The sequence below is a fragment of the Protopterus annectens genome, chromosome 13.part0 (assembly GCF_019279795.1).
Source record: "Protopterus annectens isolate FY-2018-M chromosome 13.part0, PAN1.0, whole genome shotgun sequence".
Lineage (NCBI taxonomy): Eukaryota > Metazoa > Chordata > Ceratodontiformes > Protopteridae > Protopterus > Protopterus annectens.
Window position 1 is genome coordinate 345,546,275 of NC_056747.1, and position 26,498 is coordinate 345,572,772.

The 26,498-nt window shown below is 45.4% G+C and overlaps 1 protein-coding gene across 1 annotated transcript in view; it reads left to right on the top strand.

Moving 5' to 3' along the window:
• The window catches only part of MED12 (mediator complex subunit 12), a 4,088,267-nt gene that overhangs the window by 422,539 nt on the left and 3,639,230 nt on the right, over window positions 1-26,498 (top strand). Inside the window, exon 5 of the mRNA XM_044054827.1 lies at window positions 20,018-20,193. Within this exon, the coding sequence (XP_043910762.1) occupies window positions 20,018-20,193 (176 nt within the window). The remainder of the gene's footprint in view (window positions 1-20,017; window positions 20,194-26,498) is intronic.

A 26,498-nucleotide genomic window follows, 5' to 3' on the forward strand; every position in this document is an offset into this window, starting at 1 on the left:
CTTTAACTATTTATTAATTGAGCCTTTGTTCTGTTTTCCATCACCATCATTTTGTGGGTTGTTGGATATGCTTGGCTCCAAGGCTGTTACTTCAGCTTCTTGAAGCTTAAGTTCAAGCGTCTCTCCCATAATGTTCTGCACTAAGTCATCTCCTCTTATCTTGTTTCCTGTGCTTGAGGACGGATGTGGTCTGTGGAGCTTGGCTCAAGTTGAGTTCTTTTTCATAGGGTTCTGATGTTTGTTGCCATTAGTTTGTTTGATTGTGTTTCTATCTTGGCTCCTCTCCCTTTCTGTTAGAAGTATCCCCTTACTTGCTATTGTACAAGAATCATTTTAGGTTGTGTGTGTTCTACTGTGGTGTTTGGGGGTTTCAGTGCCTTTCCTGTACTTTTCTGGAACATTTTCTTGGGTATTTTGAGAATTGGTGTACTTGTGTGGTACAGTGTGATGTTCGTGTTTCACTGTTGCAGTCATGACTGTAGGGTTCTCCCCTGCCAGCAGGCAGTCCTCGGTCGGCCAGAATCCCAAAGTCTGGGTCCGGCGTCGGCTGCTCAGCCATGCTCCCTGACGTCAGAGCGCCAGGAGTACAAAGCTGAAAGCCGATGCCATGTTCTCCAGTCTTTCTTGCCGTGTGGTGATAGCAGTTCGCATTTGCCGGTCAGCTGACTCCTGACAATTTTTTCTAAACGTACTTCAGTCCGAAGACTTTCTTCTCCTTCTCAAAGCTAAGTACCCCGTTGGGGAAACTTTTTTCTTGCTCCAGTCCGATGTCAGAAAAAGTTAATTGTATTTCTTGTGGGAAGCAAATACCTCATAAGGATTTTCATTCTTACTGTATTCCTTGCTTAGGCCCTTACCACGACGTAGCTAGTTGTCGGTTTTGTGCTAGATTCATTCAACGTACGATTAAACAAAGGTACGATTTTGCATTTCATTACTTCGGTAGGCGTTTTAATTACAAAATGTCGTCTGATTCGGTTCCGGCTACCGGAGTTCACAAACGATGCAAGGTTAAAGACAGGCCTCCAAATCGGACAATATTGTACAAGCAGAGCCAGCTTCAGGTTCGGCCGTAGTCAGTGAGGCACTTTTGCAGCCCCTGTCGTCGGCCATTTCGGAACCGATGGCCGAAACTGACTCCCACGAGGAGCCAACTAGGCCTTTGAATATTTCTGTTGCAGGACCTTTGGACAACGCTCCTTCAGATGGGTCCAGAGCCGCTGTGCAGGTACCGGCTTCCGAAGGGGTTTTCAGGCCTACCCATCTTCTAATAAAGGCAAAGACTCCTTCCAAATCAAAGACTACAGCCCAGGCCTCTTCTGATCCGGCACCCCAAGTCTCTGAAACAATTACTTAAGATGGCGGAGGACTTACTTACTATGATTAGGGGTTCACATCCCCCTCCAGATAAAAGGCCAAGGCAGGAAGTGTATTATGACTCCTCTGATCAGGCTTCTGTTTTTTCAGTTTCTTCTTCTGACCAGGAATATTCTTTCCCTCCTTATGAGGATTCTGATGCTGAGGAATCCATTCCTTCAGCTTCTCCCCCTGAGGATTTCTCTCTTGGGTAAACTTTACATGAAATGAGGGAACATTTTCACTGGGAAGGACAGGAGTACTCGGAATCTAAGAAAAGACTTAGGGATTTTCTTCTTCTTCCCCAACATAGACCCCTGGCTATCCCCCCTATTTTGGATATTGTGGATGATGCTTTTTCGGAGGCTAACTTAACTCCTGACTCTCTTCCTCCAGCTCCTGTTAAGCCAGACAGATATTATAGGGTTCCTGATTCCCACCAGTTTTTATACAAGAATCCTACTGCTGATCCTGAAACCATTTCTCAGGGTCCTAAGGGGGTTAAGGCCGCTACTGCTAAAAACCCCATTCCCACTGAGAAGGATTCCAGATCTTCAGAAAGATGGGGCAAAAAAGTATACACTTCTGCTACTTTATCTATTAGGGCTTTAAACTGTCAATTTCATATGCTGAAATACCAGCAATTTCTTCTGTCTGTTTTGAAACAAAAGCTAACTTCCATTTCTACCTGTGCAGATAAGGAATTACATGATTTAATGCATGCCACTGAACAAGTTGGGAAGCATGGTTTACATTGTGGATTTGATGCCTTGGAGGCTTCTTGTAGGGCTGCTGCCTCTGGTACAGTCATTAGAAGGCATGCTTGGTTAAAGGAACAAAACTTGCCAGATCAAGTAAAAGCTAAGTTATTGGATGCTCCTGTTGAGCATAATGTTTTGTTTGGGCCTAAGGCTGAAGAGGTGATAAAGAAGATGGAGGACAAGGCAAAATCCATGCAAATGGTTAAAGATTTCTTGCAAGTACAGCCACCCAGATTTAGTAGGAATTGGCCTACAAAAAATTGGTCCTTTCCCAATTCAGATAGGCCTCAGAGGGGTAGATACAGACGCTCCCGAGGAATGCCTCAAACGCAACCCTCTTATAGACCAAGACAGTGGACTGCTTCCACCCCTAGGGGAGGAGAGGACAGGTTGCAAGCTCATAGAAAACAGGCTCAATGACTCCCTCTGTTGGACTGCAGGAACTTCTTGCCTGGAAGCCCCTCTCGGAGGAAAACTTTCTCTTTTTCACCTAAATTGGACTCGTATAACCCAAGACAAGTGGGTTCTGGATGTGGTTTCAAGAGGTTACAAATTCCATTTTCATACCCTACCAAGACCAAGCGGATGGCCGGATCTTCCAAACATCAATGGTTAGATGCCTTAAACCAGGTGGAAACTCTCTTGGCTATGAAAGCCATAGAACTGGTTCCACTTTCAGAGATGGGACAAGGTTTTTACTCGAGGCTCTTTCTAGTCCCCAGAAAGCAAAATTCATGGAGACCCATTCTGGATCTCAGTCTTGAACACTTTTCTCGAAATACCAAAATTCAAGATGCTTACTCTACAGCAGCTACTTCCAATGCTGACCAAAAATGCATGGATGGTAACTCTGGATTTAAAGGAGGCATATTTACACATTCCCATCAGGCAGGAATGCAGAAAATACCTCAGGTTCAAGGCCGGATCGAGGCACTATCAATTCTCTGTACTGCCCTTTGGATTGTCTACTGCACCCAGAGTCTTCACCAAATGCCTGGCTCCAGTAGTAGCTTATTGCAGACTCAAGGGGATTCAAATTTACCCTTATCTGGATGACTGTCTTATTCAGGCAGACAGCAAAGATGTCTTACTCCAGCATCTAGAATTTGTTCAAAATCTTAAGTTCCTGGGATTCACTGTAAACATAAAGTCAAATTTGATACCCTCACAACAGATAACCTTTCTGGGTGCTCTTCTAAACACAACAACCCAGATGGCATTTCTGACATCCGAAAAACAATTACAGCTGGCTTCAACTTTCAAAACCTTGGCAACTTTAACTCAGCTATCTGCAAGGAAATTCCTGCAGGCTTTGGGTTACATGGCCTCCTGCATCCTTCTCGTACCATATGCAAGACTACATATGAGGAAAATACAGTGGTATCTAAAAAGTGTATGGTCTCAGCATTGCCACAGTTTAGACATACAGATCACCGTCCTGCCTTGTCTTCAAAAGGAATTCCTTTGGTGGTCCAAGGCATGTACTCTAAACATAGGAAAACCTTTCAGTCTGCCTCCAGCCACTCAGATACTAACCACGGACGCTTCAAATTATGCATGGGGAACCCATTTCCGGGGCAACTGTCTGCATGGCCTTTGGACAAAGGATCAGAAGCACCTGCATATCAATTTAAAGGAAATGTTAGCCGTTCAGAACGCTCTATGGGCTTTCAGGAAACGTCAACAACCAGGACAGCTACTGATACGGACAGACAACACCACAGTTATGTGGTACATAAACAAGCAAGGGGGATCTCATTCCTATCCCCTTTGCAGACCACAACCAGGACAGCTACTGATACGGACAGACAACACCACAGTTATGTGGTACATAAACAAGCAAGGGGGATCTCATTCCTATCCCCTTTGCAGACTAGCCATGAATCTATGGAACACAGCTCTAGCTTGCAAACTGGACCTTCAAGCTCAGTTTCTACCAGGGAAGCATAACTTCTTGGCAGACAGTCTGAGCAGAAACCTGTCGGACCCACATGAATAGTTGCTGGACACCGAAATATTCAGGATGATTACAGCAGTCTGGGGATGTCCTCACATAGACCTCTTTGCATCCCACCTCAATCATCAACTACAGATTTTTTGCACCAGGACATTCCACGAACTAGCTTGGAAAGTGGATGTACTGTCATTCAGTCGGAGGAACCTCTGGGGGTATGCCTTCCCGCTTCTACCTCTTCTTCCACGGGTGTTAAAGATCAAACAGGACAAGCCCAAGATGATAATTTTGCTGGCCCCAAATTTGCCACGACAGTTTTGGTACCCAACACTGAAAAATCTTTGTCTGGAGCCCCCTTGGGTATTACCACAGATTACGAACCTTTTGTCCCAACACCAGGGTCAGGTTCTGCACTCCCATGTCAAAACTCTCAGCCTGGCCGCCTAGTTAATCCAGGGTCTTTGATTCATTCTCTTCTACCCAAGCAGGTTATGGATATCATTTTAGAAGCCAGACGTCCTAGCACTAGAAAATCTTATGCAGGAAAATGGAAAAGATTTTGCTCCTGGATGCAGGCTCAGGATTCAGATCCTCTTATTCCTAACATTCCTCTGATTTTACTTTACCTGACAGACCTCTTACAATAAGGGTCTCTCTTTCTCTTCCATAAAGATCCATGCCTCTGCTATTTATGATCATTATAATACAGACCCTCCAATCTTTTCCCATCAGCTCATAAGACAGTTTCTCAGAGGAGCTAAGAACTTAAGGCCCCCTAGATCTCCACCCATTCCTGCTTGGGATCTCAACTATGTTTTGGAAAAACTCACCTTACCTCCTTTTGAGCCTGCTGCCACAGCTGACTCCAAGTTTTTATCTTGGAAGACAGCCATCCTGTTAGCTCTTACCTCTGCCAGGAGAGTTTCGGAGTTGCAAGCTCTCATGGCTGTGGAACCTTATCTTATTTTTCATCAAGACAGGGTGTCTTTAAGGACTAATCCTACTTTCATGCCTAAGGTGGTTTCCAAAGTGGCTTTAAATCAAACTATTCACTTGCCAACTTTTTTCCCCAGTCCTCAAAATAAGGGGGAAAAGGATCTTGCATTCCTTGGATGTACACAGACAACTACGTTTTTACCTGGACAGAACCAAGGACATTAGGAAATCAGAGCAATTGTTTGTTTCTTATGCTTCAAGTTCCCAAGGTAAAGCCATTTCAAAACGGACCATTTCTAAATGGATTGCTCATGGAATCAGATTTTGCTATTCACACTATGGAAAGCAAATCCCAGGGAGTATAAGGACTCACTCTACCAGAGCTGCTGCCACTTCAGCTGCCTTCCTCAGGGGAGTTCCTACCAAAGACATTTTGGAAGCTGCAACTTGGAGTTCAGTGCATACTTTTTCCAAGCACTACAATCTACCTCTCTACTCTAAGTCTAGGGCAGGCTTTGCTTCTGCTGTCTTGCAGGGCCTTTTAGCCGCCCCCTCTACTTTGACTACCTCCCTTTTATTCTGCTTTGGGATTCAACCCTACAGTCATGACTGCAACAGTGAAACACGATGAACATATTACAGTTGTATACACTTAACATAAATGTAGATGTTCGAGTGTCTTCACTGTTGCAGTCCGGGTTACCCTCCCTCCTGTCCCCTCTTATTTTTTTTTTCTTTTGTGTGGTTCCCTTCACCCTTCTTTTGAGGTGTATTTGCAAAGGGTATGGAATCTTACTCATTTTTTGAACACCTGACATCTGGGGCAAGAAAAACTGGAGAACATGGCGTCGGCTGTCAGCTTTGTACTCCTGGCGCTCTGACATCAGGGAGCATGGCTGAGCAGCCGACGCCGGACCTAGACTTTGGGATTCTGGCCGACCGAGGACTGCCTGCTGGCAGGGGTGAACCCTAGTCATGACTGCAACAGTGAAGACACTCTAACATCTACATTTATGGTAAGTGTAGACAACTGTACTTTTTCCTTGTTCATGACTGTGAAGACTTTAGGGTTTTGGAAGTCCCGCAGAACTCGCATGACTGCTGTATGTATTGTTTGGAGGTGGCTCCCTTAGATCATAACTGAGGCCTGTGCCTCCTTTGAGGTGAGGACATTGATAGATAGGCAATGTTTGTACTAAAAGGATTTCCTTTTTCAGCGTCCTCTTCTGTTGCTGCTGCTTCAGTTAAAAGGTCATTTGAGAAAACTAAGACAGCTAAACCCAAGGGTAAAGACATAAAGAAAGAAGGCTAAAGAAAGAGAGAGACTCTAGAGATCTGAGTTTTCAGCTTAATATGAGCCAGTACAGAAGACCCTGAGGCCTTGTATTTTCCTGGCTGTTACTTTGGCTCTGGCATTGGCATTGCTCTTGTACCAATCCCTGGCTTCTTCAGCACCAACACTGGACCCACATTAGTCCTGAGTCTAGAATGTGCATAGTCTTTTCTTAGCTGTGGATCCAGCCTGGTACCATTTGCAGACCCCAGCCGCCACCCTGAAGCCAGTGTTTTTCCTGGTGCTGTCTGTGTTGGATCCAGTCTATTGTGCTTAAGCCACCAGGACTTCGACCATTGCTTCGGCCCATTAAGCCTTCTTTGGTGTTCTGTAGGTCTGAAAGGTCCTTGTGAACCGTTTGGGATGTAGACTTGGACAAAATGATGTGGACATTTTTGCAGGTGCAGATTGATTTGGGGATCATTCCCTCCTCCTCCACTCAATGGGTGGAGAGGATTGCCCACTCTGCCCCTTTACTGGTTTCTTCTTTGCCTGTCAACCTTCAGATCTGGTATTCTTGGATTAAACTCCTTCCTGCCCTTTTTCCCCCACTGGTGCCAGCAGCATGGCTGCCTTTGGCTTAGTCTTTGACCCTGATCCATTTGACTCTGTCTGTGTTGATGACTGCATCCTGGAGCCAAGTGTTCAGGGTGAGACCATTGGGTCAACTCTGAGACCTGTGGAGCCATCCTTGCCGCCTTGACCTTGTACATCTGCTCCTGTCCTGGCGTCTGATTCAGCCGAGTTGGTGGCTGACATGGTTACTTCCCTGAGAGTCTTGATTCAGTCCAGATTTGCTATCAGCATTCAAAGATGTGGAGAGGATCCTATCCCACATTTTGTGTCTATACCACCTCAGTGCTCCAGTTTATCTGCTTCCATTATCTTGTTAGGGGAAAGCATACACTAGGAAGCCTTGAGCCGTCCCAGAGCTGAAATACCCCTGAATGCTTCCTTATCTAATCCCAAGTTCCGTATCTTAAGAGCACAGCAAAGATCTATCTTAGAAGAGACACCTTGACTTTCCCCACGCAGTTGCTAACGGAGGATACTGACTTCAGTGAGGGGGGAAGGCTTCCCCAGAAATCTCCCTGACTACTCCAGGCAATCTTCTGGAATTAATGAGAGATGGGAGATCTGACTTCTGATGCCCCTCCCCCTGAGGAATCAGTTTTTTTTGAGGCCTTTGGTGTAGGCCTGGGTGGTTCCCCCTTCAGATGCATTCATCGATTTGGTGTCTAGGAGGATGTGTAGAGAACTGGACATGGTGAAGCCTATCCCCAGAAATCCAGACAGGGTCTTGCACACCTGACCAGACTACAGAGAAACTTGATTACTGAGATTACCAAGTCCATGGAAGCTTATTTGGCACTGTATATTTCAAATGTATTTATGTACTTGCTGTCCAGTATAACTAATGGTACGTTCAGGGAGGTAGGTAGTGGCATTGCAGTTCACCAACATGCCTTGATATATCACTGCAGCTTTGAAGGCAGCCTTAAGATATCTTTTTCTGAATAGATCTAAATGGGGAAGAACTATCAAATGGAATAAAGTTAATGATGTACTGACAGAAAACAAGAGGGAAAGACATAGTCTGCAGTAGGAGTTTGCTTTTCCACTCCTCACTGGACCTTTTTCTGCTGTCAGAGCAGAGGTAAGTGTCTTTTTTTCCACAAGTCCCAACATTTTGACCAGAATGCTCTTAGTTGCTAGTTCCCAAACCCCTGTTCAAACTTTTTTTGCACTCCTGAAGGTTTGCCCATCTGCTGCACTGTGGAGGAAGTCAGGAGGGTGCTTGGTTATCCACCCTCATCACCCTGGCCTCCTTGGTATTGAGACATTACTGCAAGCTACATGATCACCTTTCTGTTTTGCCCAAATATTTGACAAAAATCCCTTCCAGACATTCTACTCTAGCAGCAAGGGGGAGCAGCAGGAGAAATAGAGAAATTGCTGGTAAAACGAGTCCTACAGGAGGTCCCACTAGACCAGAAAAGATCCAGGGTTTATTCAGGATTATATTTGGTGCCCGAGAAGAGCAAGGACCTCAAGCTCATTATGTACCCAAGTAGACTAAATTTGTTTGTGAAACAAACCAAGTTCCAGATGGCAATGGTGCACTCCCTTCTACCTCTTGTTTGGAAGGACAAATGAATGCGCTTTCCGGACCTCAAAGATGCATACCGTCACAAACATAGCTAGTCATTCCAGGAGGTTTCTGTACTTTCCACCTGGGAGCCAGTCACTATCTGTTTCCAGCACAGATCCAAGTTGCATTTTCTTTAGAAGTAATACTTGCCAAATTAATCTGTCATAGTGGTTTTGTTTCTGTTTTTGCTGCTATGTAGCTCCAAACCATGTCCTTGATGTTTAATGGTTAGTAAGGAGTGGTAAGATGAAGCATCTTACTACAGATGTTCTTCGTGTTTCACTGTTGCAGTCATCACATTTGGGTTATCCCTGCTAGTAGCCCTCGGCCAGCCCGAATACCATTGACTTAGTATTTCTGCGTTTGTTGCTGTCGCTTGAGGACTGACGTCAGGTCGTCGGTAGTATAAAGTAAGGCAGCTGATGCCATTACATCAGTCTTTCTTGCTGTGGAGCTCGAAGCAGAAGCAGTTTGCACGAGTGCTGGTCGGCTGCTACCTGAGTTTTCGTTTCCGAATTTAAGTTGAAGTCTTCTAAAGCTAAGTACCCCGTTGAGGATCCTTTTTTTTTTTTCTTGCATTAACCGATGTCAGAAAAAGTTAATAATTGTCTCGCCTGTGGAAAGCAAATATCGCACCAAAACGTCCACTCTTACTGCGTCACTTGTTTAGGCCCAGACCATGACCTTCCCCATTGTTGCTTCTGTGCTTTGTTCAGTGCCAGAACTATCTGTCGTTGGGCCCTTATTGTAGCCAGATATTTTCACTTAGTCCTCTAATTCCGATATGGCTTTGGTAAGCCATCCGACAGCAGATATTCTGAAAAAACGTTAAGATAAAGACAGAGACAGGCCGCACAGATACAAACCTACTGACGACTCTTCCGTTAAGCTAGTCTTCAGTCCTCCAGCACTCAGTGAGGCGCTTTCGCAGCCCCTGATGCCTGCTTCAGTTGATTTTCAGGCCGCTACCAAGACCCTTTTGGAGTCTCGTATGCTGCAAAACTCTTCTTCGATTAATGATCCTGTGGTCGTCTCTGCCTTGGATGGGTCCGTGGCTGCTGAGCAGGCACAGCTTCTGAGGAAGTCCTTCACACTATTGAATCTCGACACAAACTGACGTCTTATTTCGCGACTACCGTTCTTTCAGAAGCAATCTAATTTCTTAGACCCACAACCAAGTAACCGACCTACTCTCAGGCGCCTGCTACCTTGCCTCACTCGCAAATGCTTAAAATGGTGGAAGACCTTATCTTGCTGATCGGGGAAGCCAAGCTACCCCCTCAAAAAGGAAACAAGCTCTGTCCCTTGTAGTTTTGTCTGAATAAGAGTCAGATGAATCTGATGCATCTAACTATGAAGACATGCAACCCCTCTCCACTTAAGATTCTGATGCAGAGGACTCCATTCAGCCTCTCCCCAGAGGATTTTTCCTTTGGGGAAACGCTGCATACTTTAAGGGAACATTTCCAGTGGGATAGTCAGGACTACCCTCAGTCCATAAAGAGACTCTGGGAACTCTTAGATCTTCCACAACACAGACCCTTGACCATCCCCCAGTCTTGGATGTTGTGGATGATGTTTTCCTTGAATCCAGCTCTACTCCTGACGCCCTACCTCCTGCTTCCAGAAAACCAGACAGGTACTATAGAGTCCCTGACTCACACAAATATCTTTTTAAAAATCTGACAGCTGACCCTGAGGTCATTTCTGAAGGGCCAAAATGGATTAAAGCAACCTCTGATAAGAATCCCACCCCCTCAGACAGGGATTCCCCGAGCATTGGACAGATGGGATAAAAAAAAGTATACACCTCAGCTACTCCTGCTATCAGGGCACTAAATTGTCAGTTCCATGTGCTGAAATTTCAGCAACATACTATTCTCAGCTAGAGCATCTTCTGCATGGAGACGTGCGTGAATGGGCGTACCTTTGTTGAAGGTTATGCATCAGGGCTGGTAACTCGGCATGTAAAAATCAACTACCAGTCAATGGACCGGAGTTCTGCTGTGGCGACCCCTAACCGGGAAAAGCCGAAAGACACAACAACCTTGGAACTCCTTAAACAAAAAATGTCTTCCTTTCCTGCTTGGACAGAATCTAAAGATTTACAAGACTTAATGCATTCTGCAAGTCAAGTAACTAAACACACTTTGCACTGTGGTTTTGATGCCCTAGAAGCTGCTTGTAGGGCAGCAGTCACTGGATCTGTCATTAGAAGACATGCATGGCTTAAGGAACAACCCCTGCCAGACCATGTCACATCTAAATTGTTGGATTCCCCCTTGCACAAAGATAACTTATTTGGCACTAAGGCAGAAGAGGTCTTAAAAAGATGGAAGAAAAAGCAAACTCTGTGCAAACAGATTTCTTACAGGTCCAGCCCCCTAGGTTCAGCAGGCATTGTCCCTCCAAGCACTGGTCCTTTCCTGTTCTGAGTAAACAGGCCCAGCCTAGGCCCCGTAGAAGCAGCCCCAGGGAATGGAATATTCAACCGGGAAAAGCTGTTCAAGCACCTGGCCTTTGTAAATACCCTACTAACCTCCCTGGGGTACACAATGAAAAGAAATCCAAACGGGTGCCCACCCAAAGGATAATCTTCCTGGGAGCAAGTCTGGGCACAAAATCCCAGATGATATACCTTACACCAGAGAAACAAATTTTGTTGACCACCTGCTTTTCTCAACTGACCATCAGGTCCCAGGTATCTGCAAGGAAGATCCTGAAGTCTCTGGGGTTCATGGCATCTTGCATACTACTCATTCTATATGCCAGACTGCATATGAAGAAACTTCAGTGGTACTTAGAGCCTTTGGTGTCAACACTGTCAAAACCTGCAAACTCTTCTACCTGTAATTCCTTGCCTCAGAAATTTATTTGGTGGGCAACAGCATGCTCCCACAACAAGGGGCTGCCCTTCTCCCCACCCCTCACTGTCCAGACCCTCACCACAGACGCATCAGACTACGCTTGGGGTGCACATCTGGACAGCAGGTGCATACAGGGCCGGTGGAGCCTGCAGCAAATCATCCTGCACATCAGTCAAAAAGAAATGATGGCTGTGCAGCACACCTTGATAGCTTTCAAAACCTTTCTCTCTCTCCAGGGGTTCTCCTGATCAATACAGACACCACTCTGATGTGGTACATAAACAAGCAGGGGAGGGACTCGCTCCTACCCTCATTGCAGGCTGAACATGACCCTTCGGCTCACAGCCTCTTCTGTGCAGCTGCACCAGTTAACACATTTCCTACCAGGCTCTCTCAACTCCCTGGCAGACCAATTAAGCAGAAACCTTTTGGAGCCACGAGTGGCAGCTCAGCAGAAGTACCTTCACCCTAATAACTCGGAAAAGGGGAACCCCGAACGTCGACCTATTTGCCTCCCACACCAACCATCAGCTCAGAAAATTCCAAGCCATGCAGTGACGCTCCCTGGTGCTTAGTGGATGCCCTGTTCTTCCCGTGTCAGTCTCTCGGTCTGTGCCTTTCCTCCCCTTCCTCTCATCCCCAGGGTACTGCTGAAAATAAGGGAGGAAAAACCAAGGACCATTCTTATAGCTCCAGACTGGCCCCAACAACACTGGTACCACTTGCTGTGTAGCCTGTCCCCGCAGTCTCCATGGCATTTTCCTCGTATTCCAAACCTCCTGACCCAAAGGGAGGGGGAATTCATGCATCCCCAATTGCAGACACACAATTTGGCAGCTTGGCTTATTCCCTAACCAATCTGCCATCCTCAGTAAACCGGTTCCGGATGTTATCCGTGAGGCCAGACGTCCTAGCACCAGAAAGTCTTATGCAGATAAATGGAAAAGGTTCTAAGGGGGCCAGTACAGCACAGCCCTCCATCCCTCTCATCCTGGATTACTTAGCTGACCTACTACACAGTGGTCTCCTTCACTATAAAACTTCATGCCTCTGCTATTTCTGCTCATTTTCCCACTGAGCATCCCCTTTTCCTCACACCCTTTGTTCAAACGGTTCCTACAAGGGGTTAACAATTTGAGACCACCCAGGAGAGCACCAACCCCAGCTTGGGATCTTAACTTTGTCTTGGAAAAGCTCCCCCTGCCTCCTTTCGAACCAGCTTCTGCAGAGCTAAAATTTCTCTCCTGGAAGACGACATTCCTTCTGGCCATCACTTCAGCCAGAAGAGTCTTTGAGCTGCAAGCACTCATGGCTGTGGAACCCTTCATCATCCTCCCATGCAGACAGGGTATCCCTCAGAACTAACCCATCCTTCATGCCCAAGGTGGTGTCCTGTGTGTCTCAAGCAATCCATTCATTTGCCCACCTTTTTTCCTAATCCCCAGAACAAGGGGGAAAGGATTCTTCACTCTCTAGATTTGCACAGACAGCTTAGATTCTATCTGACAGGACTAAATCTTTAGTCTGATCAATTGCTGGTTAGCTTTGCTACAGGGGCAGAAGGCAAAGCCATCTCCAAGCAAACCATTTCCAAATGGATAGCACACTGCATCCATTTCTGCTACAAACAGCATGGAAAGCCTGCCCCCAGGGGGCCAGGACACACTCCACCAGAGCAGCCTCCACCTTTGCAGCTTTCCTGAGAGGAGTCCCCACCAGGGACATCCTGGAGACTGCCACTTGGGCATCTGTTCACACTTTTACCAAGCATTACCACCTGCCTCTCTTCTCCATATCCAGGGCAGGGTTTGCTTCTGCAGTCTTGCATGGCATCCTAGCCAGCCCCTAGTTCCCTTGACTGCCTCCACCCATTTCCTCAGCTTTGGGAATCAACTCAAATGTGATGACTGCAACAGTGAAACACGAAGAACATATAGTACAGTTGTGTACACTTACTATAAATGTAGTAGTTTGAGTGTATTCAGTGTTGCAGTAATTGTTTCCTTCCCCCTTTCTTCTCTTTCTCATTTTATTACCATTCTTCCTTATTGTTCTTTCCTTACAAGGGACATTAGTATTTATTTTCCACTGGTGGGGTTCTTCCACCAGAACTTGGCCTTCAACTGTGGGGGCTCCTGTCAGGTTAGGGCAAGAAAAACTGATGTAATGACATCGGCTGCCTTACTGTATACTACTGATGTCCTGATGTCAGTCCTCAAGCGACAGCAACCGACGCAGAAATACTTAGTCTCTGGTATTTGGGCTGGCTGAAGGGTACCCTGGCAGGGATAACCCAAACATGATGACTGCAACAGTGAATACAGTCTAACATCTACATTTATGGTAAATGTACACAACTGTACTTTCTCCCATTTGGGGGGACATCAGTCGTAGCTTCATTGTCGTACTCAAGCATAGCCAACAATGGCTAAGACTATATTTTGCAGAAATTGTGTACTTAAAGCACTGTATTAAATGCTTGTAGAAGGCAGCAAGAAGTTTGGAATGTGTATACTGAAAGGTGTGTGGGTAGGAATCTTGTGGATGTCCTTCAAGGATGCATCTGCAGTCCTTACAAATGGGTTGTCCTGTCATCAGGCAGCCCTTCGGTCGGCCGGATTCCAAAGTCTGGGTCTGGCTTCGGCTGGTGTCGCACTTCACCCGACGTCATAGCTGCAGTTCTTCGGGTTTAAAGGCATCAGCCGACGCCATTTTCCTCAGTCTTTCTTGCCGCGTGGCGCCCGAAGCAGAAGCTGTTCGCAAGTGCCGGTCGGTCAGATCCAGAGATTACTACTACCGAATACTACTTCGAAGACTTCTAAAAAGCTAAGTACCCCGTTGGGGACTCTTTCTTGCCTCAGCCGATGTCAGAAAAAGTGAATAACTGTTTAACTTGTGGGAAACAAATACCTCATAAAGATTTCCACTCTTACTGCTTACCTTGTTTAGGCCCAGACCACGACGTAGCAGCTTGTCTAGCCTGTGCTTCTTTTAACCGACGGACGCTTAGACGTCGGTCGGAGTTTGCTGAACAGTTTTTCGGCTCTGATTTTGCTTATATTATGCCGTCGGATCCTCCGACTACACAAATATCCAAAAAACGCAAAGAAAAGGACCGACACTCGCGGTCCAGCAAACCACGAGTGTCTCTGTTTTGGCCGAAACCGAGCAAGCGGTTCTTTCTTCAGCCAAAACCATGCCTTCTACCGAGGCCTCTTCTAACCTGGCAGAGTTGGCTTCTGAAACCCAACCTGCTGTTGTGGTTTCTCAGGAATTATCGGACACTATTCCCTTGGATGTATCTACCCCTGAACGTGGAGCTGCTAGGCCTCCTGCAACCATGTCCATTAAGGCTTTTGCCAGGGCTAAAGCAGCTAAAGCTACTAAGACTGTGCCTGTTAAGCCCCCCTCTCACAGGCCCAGCTCCAGTTCCCAAATGCTTTCTCTGGCAGAGGATCTCATTTCTTTAATTGGGGGATCCCAACCTCATCCAGACAGGGCCTCTCATCCACCTCCAGAGAAGAGACCTAGAGCAGAGCCCCCTGAGCCAGTGTCCACTGATGATTCCTCTGATGATTCAGACAATACAGACCCTCCAGAGGCTCCTTATTCCCCTTACGAAGACTCTGATGCTGAAGAGTCTATCCCTTCTGCCTCTCCACCTGAGGAATTTTCCTTTGGGGAAACCTTACATGCCATGAGGGAACAATTTCAGTGGCAGGGCCAAGATTTCTCAGACTCCAGGAAAAGGCTTAGAACCTTTTGCATTTACCACAACATAGGCCTTTGGCTATACCTCCAGTTCTTTCTGTTGTAGATGATGCATTTAATGATGCTTGTACTGCTCCTGATTCATTACCTCCAGCCCCTGCTAAGCCCGATAGGTTCTACAGGGTCCCGGACACACATCACCATTTATACAAGGCTCCTTTTGCAGATCCCGAGACTATCTCCCAGGGGCCTAAGGCAGTAGCATCTACCTCTGCTAAAAATACCCTCCACTCTGAAAGGGAATCCAGGTCCTTAGAGAGATGGGGTAAAAAAGTATACACCTCTGCTACTCTGTCAGCTAGGGCCTTGAACTGTCAGTTTCATATGATCCAATATCAGGAGTTTATGCTTGATCAGTTAACTAAAAAACTGTCCTCTGATGAACCTTTAGATAAGAAATATGTTCAGGAAATGGTACATAACATTCAGCAAGTTAGTAACCATTCTTTAAAATGCGGCTATGATGCACTGGAGGCTTCCTTTAGATCAGCCATGACTGGCACAGTTATCAGAAGGCATGCATGGTTGAAAGAACAGGCCTTACCGGACCATGTCAAATCAAAACTATTAGATGCTCCCATGGACAAGGTCAACTTATTTGGTTCTCCTGCACAGCAGGTACTGAAGAAAATGGAAGAGAAGGCAAAATCTGTACAAACAGTGAAGGACTTCTTACAGGTCCAACCGCCAAGGTTTAGCAGGAACTGGCCCTCCAAAAATTGGTCCTTTCCAGACTCCTCTAAAGCACAGAGAGGCAGGAATAGGCGTTCAAGAGGCAGAAATCAATCCAGGGGTGCCTACAGGGGCCGCCAGTGGCAGGGCAACAACCAGCGAGGCACAGACACAGCCACCACCACTGCAACAGGACAATCACAGTGACTTGGCTCTGGCACCGCCTACCAGGGAACAACTAGCAGCACCCTTAGGCGGAAAGCTAGCCTTATTTTCAAGGAACTGGCATTACATCACAAGGGACAAGTGGATTTTGCAAACTATAGACCAAGGCTACAGGTTTCATTTCCATACTCTACCAGGAAAAAGAGGAATGCCAAACCTACCACCAAATCAAAAGGCAGAAGCTCTAAAACAAATAGCTCAATTAGTAAAAATGAGAGCTGTGGAAAAGGTACCATCTATGGAACAAGGAAAGGGATTTTACTCCAGACTTTTCCTGGTACCAAGAAAAGAGAAAAAATGGAGGCCTATTCTCGACCTGTCCGCTTTAAACACATTCCTCATTGTTCCAAAATTCAAAATGCTGACACTACAGCAGCTTCTTCCCATGCTGGGCAAGGAGTCTTGGCTGGTAACTCTAGATCTCAAGGAGGCATACCTGCACGTCCCCATACGACCAAATTGCAGAAGATACCTCAGATTTCTTGCAGGATCAGAGCATTATCAATTCTCAGCATTGCCCTTTGGCTTATCTACTGCGCCCAGAGTGTTCACAAAATGCCTGGCATCAGTAATCGCTCATTGCAGACTTCAGGGAATCCAAATTTATCCCTACCTGGACGACTGCCTGATACAAGCGGACAACAAAAACAAGCTAACAGAAGACTTACAAAGAGTCATTTACTTGCTGCAAGCCCTGGGATATATAGTCAATATAAAAAAGTCAAGGCTGATACCATCCCAAAGAATAACCTTTTTGGGTGCAAAGCTGGACACATCAAAACAGATGGCATTCCTAACTGTAGAAAAACAGGAACAACTTCCTCTCTACTTCTTGGCATTAACAAAACAGAACCATCTAACAGCAAGAAAAGTGCTGCAAGCCTTGGGCTTCATGGCATCCTGCATAATTCTGGTCCCTCATGCTAGACTGCATATGAGAAAGCTACAGTGGTACCTGAAGAATTTATGGTCTCAACACAAACACAGCCTAGAAACCAAAATTCCACTAATACCATGCCTGAAGGAAGAGTTCCTATGGTGGGCTCAGGCCTGTCAAACAAACACAGGACTGCCCTTCCACAGCATTCAACCAAGCCAAACCATAGCAACGGACGCCTCAGACCTCGGTTGGGGGGCCCACATGCTGGACAAGTGCATACAAGGCTTATGGACTCAAGATCAGCTGCACCTACACATAAATCTAAAGGAAATGCTGGCAGTAAAATTGGCAATCCAGACATTCAGACCATTTCTCCAAGAAGGACAGTTGATGATAAGGACAGACAACACCACAGTTATGTGGTACATCAACAAACAGGGAGGCACACATTCATACCCTCTATGCCGGATGGCACTGGACCTATGGAATGTGGCTCTCAGCTACAACATTCAGTTACAAGCAATTTTTGTACCAGGAAAAGAAAACATTCTAGCAGACATATTAAGCAGAACTACCTCGGATGCCCACGAATGGATGCTGCACCTGGACATCTTCAAAGCCATCACAAGAAAATGGGGACTACCACAAATAGACTTATTTGCATCCCCACTCAATCACCAGCTAAAGAAATTCTGCACAAGGACGTACCACCCACTTGCTTGGAAGGTGGACTCCCTATCTTTCAGTTGGAAAAACCTGACAGCATATGCATTCCCTCCACTTCCTTTGATGCACAAGGTGCTATTGAAGATCAAAGAGGAACGTCCAAGGATCATTCTGATAGCTCCAGACTGGCCAAGACAACATTGGTACCCATTACTGTGGAGCATGTCTCGGGAACAAATGTGGACACTACCCCTGATACCATTGCTGTTAACACAACAACTACAACATCCTGCATCCAAACCTGAAAACTCTGCAGCTGACTGCCTGGAACATTACATAAGAGCAATTAACCCAGATTTATCCCAAAGGGTTAAAGACATTATCCTTGAGGCTCGCAGACCTTCAACAAGAAAGAATTATGCAGCAAAATGGAAAAGATATCTCATTTGGAGTACTGCAAAGGGAAAAGATGTGTCACTGGTAAACATAGCCAACATCCTGGAGTACTTGGCAGAGCTCTTCCATACAGGCCTGTCCTATTCTTCCATCAAGATACATGCATCAGCTATTTCGGCAGAATACAGCTTGGATCCTCCTGTCTTCTCACATCCTCAGCTCAGGCAGTTTCTGAGAGGAATTAAAAATGTAAAACCTCCAAGGAAACCACCATTGCCAACATGGGACTTGAACTTTGTGCTAGAAAAATTGACTCTTCCTCCTTTCGAACCAGCAGCAACAGCAGAATTACAATACTTATCCTGGAAGACTGCTTTCCTGCTGGCAGTGACCTCCGCAAGAAGGGTTTCTGAACTACAGGCATTAATGGCAGTGCAACCCTTCCTGATCTTCCATCAGGATAGAGTGTCCTTGAGAACAAATCCTACATTTATGCCTAAGGTGGTATCCAGAGTGTCATTAAACCAGGCTATCCACCTACCTACATTCTTCCCAAACCCACAGAACAGGGGAGAAAGACTGTTACATACCTTGGATGTACATAGACAATTACGCTACTACCTGGACAGAACCAAGTGCAATAGAAAAACTGACCAGCTTCTGGTAGCATATGCAACAGGAAGGGAAGGAAAAGCAATTTCAAAGCAGACAATCTCCAAGTGGATAGGAAATTGCATTAGATTTTGTTACTCCTTCCATGGAAAGAAAACTCCAGAGAACATCAGGCCTCACTCCACAAGGGCTACAGCCACTACTACAGCTTTCTTACGAGGGGTGGCTACCAAGGACATTATAGAGGCTGCTACTTGGACCTCCGTGCATACATTTGCCAAGCATTATAATTTACCTCTATACTCTAGATCCCGAGCAGGTTTTGCCACTGCTGTTTTGCAAGGGATCCTAACTACACCATAATCTCTCTTTTTTTTTTCCTCCTCCCCTAGTTTGGCTATGGTATTCTACCCATTTGTAAGGACTGCAGATGCATCCTTGAAGGACATAGTACAGTTTTGTACCTACCATAAATGTAGATGTCCGATAGGAATGCATCTGCAGTCAGGATTACCCACTCGCCTTCCCCTCTGTGGTACTCCTAGGGTATTTGCCATCTTTTAGCTAGCTTGGGGGGGATCTATTATGGTGTATTTGTTTGTATATATGTACATACATGCTTATTTTATGTGTTTGCTCTCTACTTTTTGGAAACATTGGCATTTATCCAAATTTAGCCATCCAAGAGGGCACCTGGCATCTGGGGCAAGAAACACTGAGGAAAATGGCGTCGGCTGATGCCTTTATACCCGAAGAACTGCAGCTATGACGTCGGGTGAAGTGCGACACCAGCCGAAGCCAGACCCAGACTTTGGAATCCGGCCGACCGAAGGGCTGCCTGACGACAGGACAACCCATTTGTAAGGACTGCAGATGCATTCCTATCGGACATCTACATTTATGGTAGGTACAAAACTGTACTTTCCTGTGATCTCTTATCTAGCATTTTGTTCCTGTTGTAGTATGAGTGCTGTGGATGTCATGGGTAACTAAAGACTCAAGGGTAAAAGGTTACTCCCCTCCTCCCCTTTTCCTCTTCAGCTTATATAGCTGCCCTAAGGTGTAAACAACTACTTTGTCATGAGCTGCTGTCTGACAGAGAAGTACTGAGAGTACATTTCCACTCAAGTCACAGTGCTTGGAAGATAAATTGAAGCTGCCACTACTGAGTGGAGAATGAGGCAAAATAAACAAAACACATGCACGATTCTTCTTAATTATCTCATTCGGAATACAATGCCTTCTTTGTATAGAGTGGATTTTTTTCTCTCTTTGTTCATAGGTGGGTTGACCCATGAATATAGAGCTAATCACTTTTGTATGCAACACAGACATATATGGGAAAGAGGGAATAGTCTGTTTCTTTGTCTTTTTCTGTAACCTGCAACACTGAGTGCATGAGAAGTAGCTGTACATATATTTTGTTTTATTTTCAGAGTGGACACAGATCATTACCAAGTACCTTTGGGAACAGTTGCAGAAGATTGCAGAGTTCTACCGCTTGACCAGCAGCTCAGGTTGTGGTTCTCCTACAGCATCAATAACTTCAGAAGTGGATCAAGCAGTGAAGCAGTGGGAATACAATGAGAAGCTTTCCTTGTTTATGTTCCAGGTATGTGCAAATTCATTTGGTAATTGTATTTGGGCATACTTCAGAAAGATCCTTTGAAGGGGAGTGAAGGTGGTACAAAATATTACTGGTGTGAAGGCGATGCTTAAGAATGAGCACTAAAAAACTGTAACAGCAGCAAAGTTTTTGCTGTATAAGAGTAGAAAAGTAAGTCATTTTTCAGATGTGAGCTAATTGACGGATTAATTATGAATTGTTTATAATGGTTAGTAAGGAGTGATAAAAGTTGTGTGTTAAATTTACCATTATGGAGAAGTTAATTAAATGATATTTTAGAAAGGAGAATAAAAGGTATAATTATTCAGTAAGTAATTTTTTTCACCTCCCCATACCTGCAGTAAACACTCAGTTAAACTCAAAAACCAGAAAAAAAAATCAAAGAAATACAGTACAATTTTCACGTGTTGCACTTTCTGCTCTCCCTGCACAAACAAACCTTATGTTTTTAGAGTTTGAGTTTTAGAAAGGAAAACGAGTAAATTCCCCCCTCCCCAGCCTAAGAACAAGTCAAAGCAAACAAATTGTATAGGGTACAGTATTAGGCCTTTTTTTAATAGTAACTCTCTAGCAACCAGAAACTGCAGTTGTCCGGCATTTGCCAATTTTCATGGGTGCCAGTTAACCGAGAGTTGACTGTATATGCAACATTTAACACACCTCTTAGTGAACAGTGTCTTGCTTTCTCTTTTAATACTGAAAATAGTCAAGATGGCAAAAAGTAGTCTTGCTTTGGCAAACAAGATAAGTAGAGAAAGCTATGTCTCCCCGGCAGGCCAGAAAGGTAGACAATCAGTGTTGATGATTCAGTTTCATCCTCCTGATGTTCGTGTTTCACTGTTGCAGTCATTACAATTGGGTTATCATGCTGGCAGGCTACCCGCAGTCGGCCCGAGTTCCAAAGTCTAGGTCCGGCGTCGGTTGCTGTCTCCTCCTCCCTGATGTCAGTGCGCCAGGGGTATAAATGATGCAGCCGACGCCATTTTCTTCAGTCTTTCTTGCCGCGCGGTGCCCAAAGCAAAAGCAGTTCGCAAGTGCCGGTCAGCCGACTCCTGAGATTTTCAAATTCGAATTTCAGATTTGAAGTCTTCATTAAAGCTAAGTACCCCGTTGGGGAAACTTTTTTCTTGCTCCAGACCGATGTCAGAAAAAGTTAATAATTGTATTTCTTGTGGGAAGCAAATACCGCATAAGGATTTTCATTCTTACTGTATTCCTTGCCTGGGCCCTGACAAGTACGTTGCTAGTTGTCGGTTTTGTGCTAGATTTAACCAACGCACTGTTAAGCGTTAGTACGATTTTGCATTTCATTACTTTGGCAGAAGATTCAATTATATAATGCCGTCTGAACAGCCGACTACCAGAGTTTATAAATGGTGCAAAGAAAAAGAAAAGGACAGGCATTCGAGGTCCAAAACCAGCGAGGCTTCCGTTAGGCCTGTTGCCGATTCTCAGTGAGGCGCTTTCGCAGCCCCTGACTCCCGCTACCTCAGAGCCACAGGCGGCTTCTGACTCTCACATGGAGCTGACTAGGCCGCTGGAAACTCGGAAACTATTCCCTCAGATGGGTCCGGAGCCGCTGAGCAGGCATCTGCTTCTGAGGGTGTTTTCAGGCCTACACAGCTATATGTAAAACCAACTTCGGCTTCAAAGGCAAAGACTAAGATAGCTCTAAAGACAAACAAGTACAGCATTCTCCTTGACAGGCCTCCATGCCTAAAAAACAGATGCTTAAAATGGCCGAAGACCTAATTACTTTGATCAGGGGTTCCCATCCCCCTCCTGATAAGAGGCCTAGGCAAGAGAATATGAATCTTCAGATCAGGTTTCCATTTCCTCTGATTCTTCTTCTGAACAGGAATATTCCCTTCCTCCCTATGAGGATTCTGATGCTGAAGAATCTATCCCTTCAGTCTCTCCTCCTGAGGATTATTCTTTTGGGGAGACGCTGCATACTGTGAGGGAGGATTTCCACTGGGAGAGCCAAGATTACTCAGAATCCAAGAAAAGGCTCAGACACTTGCTCAGCACAGGCCCCTTGCCTCCTGTGTTAGACATTGTAGATGATGTATTTTCAGAGTCCGGTCTGTCTCTTGACTCTTTACCACCAGCTTCTGTTAAGCCAGACAGGTACTACAGGGTTTCTGATTTACATAAAATTCTTTACAAAAATCCTGCTGCTGACCCAGAAACTATTTCTCAGGGTCCCAAGGGGGTCAAGGCTTCCACTGCAAAAAAACCCTATCCCCTCTGATAGGGATTCAAGGGCCCTGGACAGATGGGGAAAAAAGATTTATACTTCTGCTACCTTGGCTGTAAGAGCTTTAAGTTGTCAGTTTCATATGCTTAAATATCCACAACATCTTATGTCACTGCTTAAACAGAAAATGTTGACAATTTCAAAATGTGCAGAAAACAAAGAAATGCTGGATTTATTGCATGCAGCTGAACAAGTGGGAAAGCATACTTTGCAATGTGGTTTTGATTCTCTAGAGGCCTCCTGCAGGGCCGCAGTTACAGGTTCTGTCATTAGGAGGCATGTTTGGTTAAAAACAGAATCTACCCGATCATGTTAAAGCAAAACTATTAGATGCTCCATTACAACATGACACCTTGTTTGATGTTAAAGCAGAAGAGGTGTTGAAGAAAATGGAGGACAAAGCTAAATCTATGCAAACGGTGAAGGATTTCTTACAGGTACAGCCTTCCAGATTTAGCAGGAACTGGGCCTACAAAGAATTGGTCCTTCCCAGTGTCAGGCCACAAAGAGGCAGATCACAGCCCCAAGGCTCATACAGGCCTAAACAATGGGGTGCTTCTCTTCCAAAAGCGGAGAGGAAAAATCACAGCCATACAGGAAAAAGTCTCCATGACTTCCCCTGCCAGCACCATGCACTTATCTTCTGGCAGCCCCTTTGGGGGGAAAACTAGCACTTTTTTCACAAAATTGGCACATGATCACCCAGGACAAATGGGTCTTAAATATCTTATCTCAAGGCTACAGGTTCCACTTTCACACCCTGCCAAGGCCAAACGGTATGCCAGACCTGCCACGCAATCAATGGGCAGAGGCACAAAAGCAAGTTTCATCCCTCATGGACATGAGACCCATTCAGCAAGTACCACAGCAAGAGCAGGGACAAGGATTTTACTCAAGGCTATTCTTGGTACCCAGAAAGGACAAAGCCTGGAGACCAATACTGGACCTGTCTATCCTAAACACATTCCTGGATATTCAAAATTCAAAATGTTAACTCTGCAGCAGCTTCTGCCCATGCTGGGCAAGAAGGCTTGGCTTGTGACTTTAGACCTAAAAGAGGCATACCTGCATGTCCCAATCACAGTCCTGCAGAAGATACCTCAGATTTATAGCTGGCTCAATGCACTACGAATTCTCTGCACTGCCCTTTGGCTTGTCTACTGCGCCCAGGGTCTTCAAAAAATGCCTGGCACCAGTAATTGCATTTTGCAGACAGAGGAATACAAATATATCCTTACTTGGACGACTGCCTTATTGAAGCAGACAACAAGGACATTCTACTACAGCATCTGGCGTTTGTAAAACGATTACTAACAGGTCTAGGGTACACAGTAAACGAAAAGAAATCAATACTAGTACCTTCTCAAGAGAGAATATTCCTGGGTGCAAGCTTAAATACAACTGCCCAGATGGCTTCTCACGCCAGACAAACACAGACAACTGACTACTTATTTCAAAATGTTGGCAACAAAGACCCAGTTATCTGCAAGAAAAATTCTGCAGGCTTTGGGCTTCATGGCATCCTGCATACTGCTAATTCCATATGCAAGACTGCATATGAGGAAACTTCAATGGTATCTAAAAAGTGTTTGGACTCAACATTGCCACAGCCTGAAACAATTACCCTCATTCCCTGCTTGCAACAGGAGTTTCGATGGTGGGCCAAAGCCTGTCACCTCAATATGGGACAGCCATTTACCTTGCCCACAGCCAGGCAGACATTGACAACAGATGCATCAGATTATGCCTGGGGGGCCCATATGGCAGGAAGATGTATTCAGGGCACATGGTCCACAAGTCAAATGCATCTACATATCAGTCAAAAAGAGATGCTAGCTTTTCAGAATGCCCTGACAGCCTTCAAGGATCTACTTCATCCAGGACAACTACTGATTAAGATGGACAATACTACAGTCATGTGGTACATAAGCGGGGGGGGGGTGCACACATTCCTACCCCCTCTGCAGACTAGCCATGAACTTGTGGGACACAGCACTGACTTACCAAGTACATCTGCAAGCACAATTTCTGCAAGGAAAGAGAAATACTCTGGCAGACGAGCTAAGCAGAAACCTAATGGATCCCTACGAGTGGAAATTGGATCCACAAGTCTTCAGCATGATAACAAGGAACTGGGGATGCCCAGACATAGACCTATTTGCATCCCCTCACTCCTGCCAACTATTGGATGCTCTATCTTTCAGCTGGAAAAACCTAACAGTACATGTCTTTCCTCCTCTGCCTCTCCTCCCCAAGGTACTCCTAAAGGTCAGACAAGAGAAGCCAAAAATGATACTGATTGCCCCAGACTGGCCCCGCCAACACTGGTACCCATTCCTAAAGAGCTTGTCTCAATGCCCAGCTTGGACATTACCTCAAATTCCTCACTTATTGACCCAACAAGACAGTCAGATACTGCACAGCCAACTTAGGACCTTAAACCTGGCAGCATGGCGGATAATGTAGCCATTCAAGACACACCTCTCTCTAAAGCAGTGATGGGTGTTATTTTGGAGGCCAGGAGGCCTAGCACCAGAAAATCTTATGAAAAAAATGGTAGAGATTATGTGCTTGGAACCAGGCACAAGGTATTGACACGACTGTTCCAAATATTCCTCAGATTTTGCAATACTTAACTGAGATGCTGGATAAAGGCCTTTCCATTTCATCAATTAAAATTCATGCCTTTGCCATTTCAGCTCATTACAATACAGAACCACCTATTTTTTCTCATCCATTATTAAGGAAGTACCTCAGAGGGGTCAAAAACGTAAGGCCTCCAAGGAGAGCACCAATACCTGCATGGGACCTCAACTATGTTTTGGAAAAACTCAGTGCCTCCGTTTGAGCCAGCCGCTGCAGCTGATATAAAATTCGTGTCCTGGAAAACAGCTCTGCTCTTAGCAATAACCTCCGCTAGACGAGTCTCCGAGCTGCAGGCACTCATGGCTGTGGAACCTTTTATCATTTTCCATCCGACAGGGTTTCTCTAATGACAAACCCTACATTTATGCCGAAAGTAATGTCCAGTGTGGCCCTTAACTAAACAATTCATTTTCCTACCTTTTACCCAAACCCACAGAATAAGGGTGGGAGACTTCTGCATTCTTTGGACATTCACAGGCAGCTACGCTTCTACTTGGACAGAACCAAAGCTTTCAGAAAGACTGAACAACTTCTAGTGGCATATGCTGCAGGAGCACAAGGAAAGCCTATTTCGAAACAGACTATTTCAAAGTGGATAGGCCACTGCATTCATTTCTGCTATTCACAGCATGGCAATTCAGTGCCTAAGGGCATTAGGCCACATTCAACCAGAGCAGCAGCCACTTCAGCAGCCTTCCTCAGAGTTGTTACCAACCAAAGACATCTTAGAGGCTGCACCTTGGAGTTCAGTGCATACTTTTACAAAGCACTATCACTTACCTCTCTACTCTAAATCCAGGGCAGGCTTTGCCACTGCAGTTCTGCAGGGCCTGATAGCCTCTCCTAATCCTATTTGGCACCAGCCTCCCAACCTTAGCTTTGGGAGTCAAACCAATTGTAATGACCAACAGTGAAACACGAACATAGTACAGTTGTGTACCTACCATAAATGTAGATGTTAGAGTTTATTCACTGTTGCAGTCCAGGTTACCCTCCCACCATCCCCCTTTTCCTTGCTGGGACTTATCTGTACTTCTATATTCTATACAACCTATGTGGTGTATTTGCTTGAAGATGAAGGAAAAGTTTTTTGTGTATGCCTGCTTATTGGCATAATTTAGCCTACCATTTCAGGGGCACCTGACATCTGGGCCAAGAAAAACTGAAGAAAATGGTGTTGGCTGCATCTTTTATACCCACTGGCGCACTGACGTCAGGGAGGAGGTGACAGCAACTGACGCCGGATCTAGACTTTGGAACACGGGCCGACTGCGGGTAGCCTGCCAGCAGGATAACCCAATTGTAATGACTGCAACAGTGAATACACCCGAACATCTACATTTATGGTAGGTACACAACTGTACTTCCCCTTCTTGAATCCTGG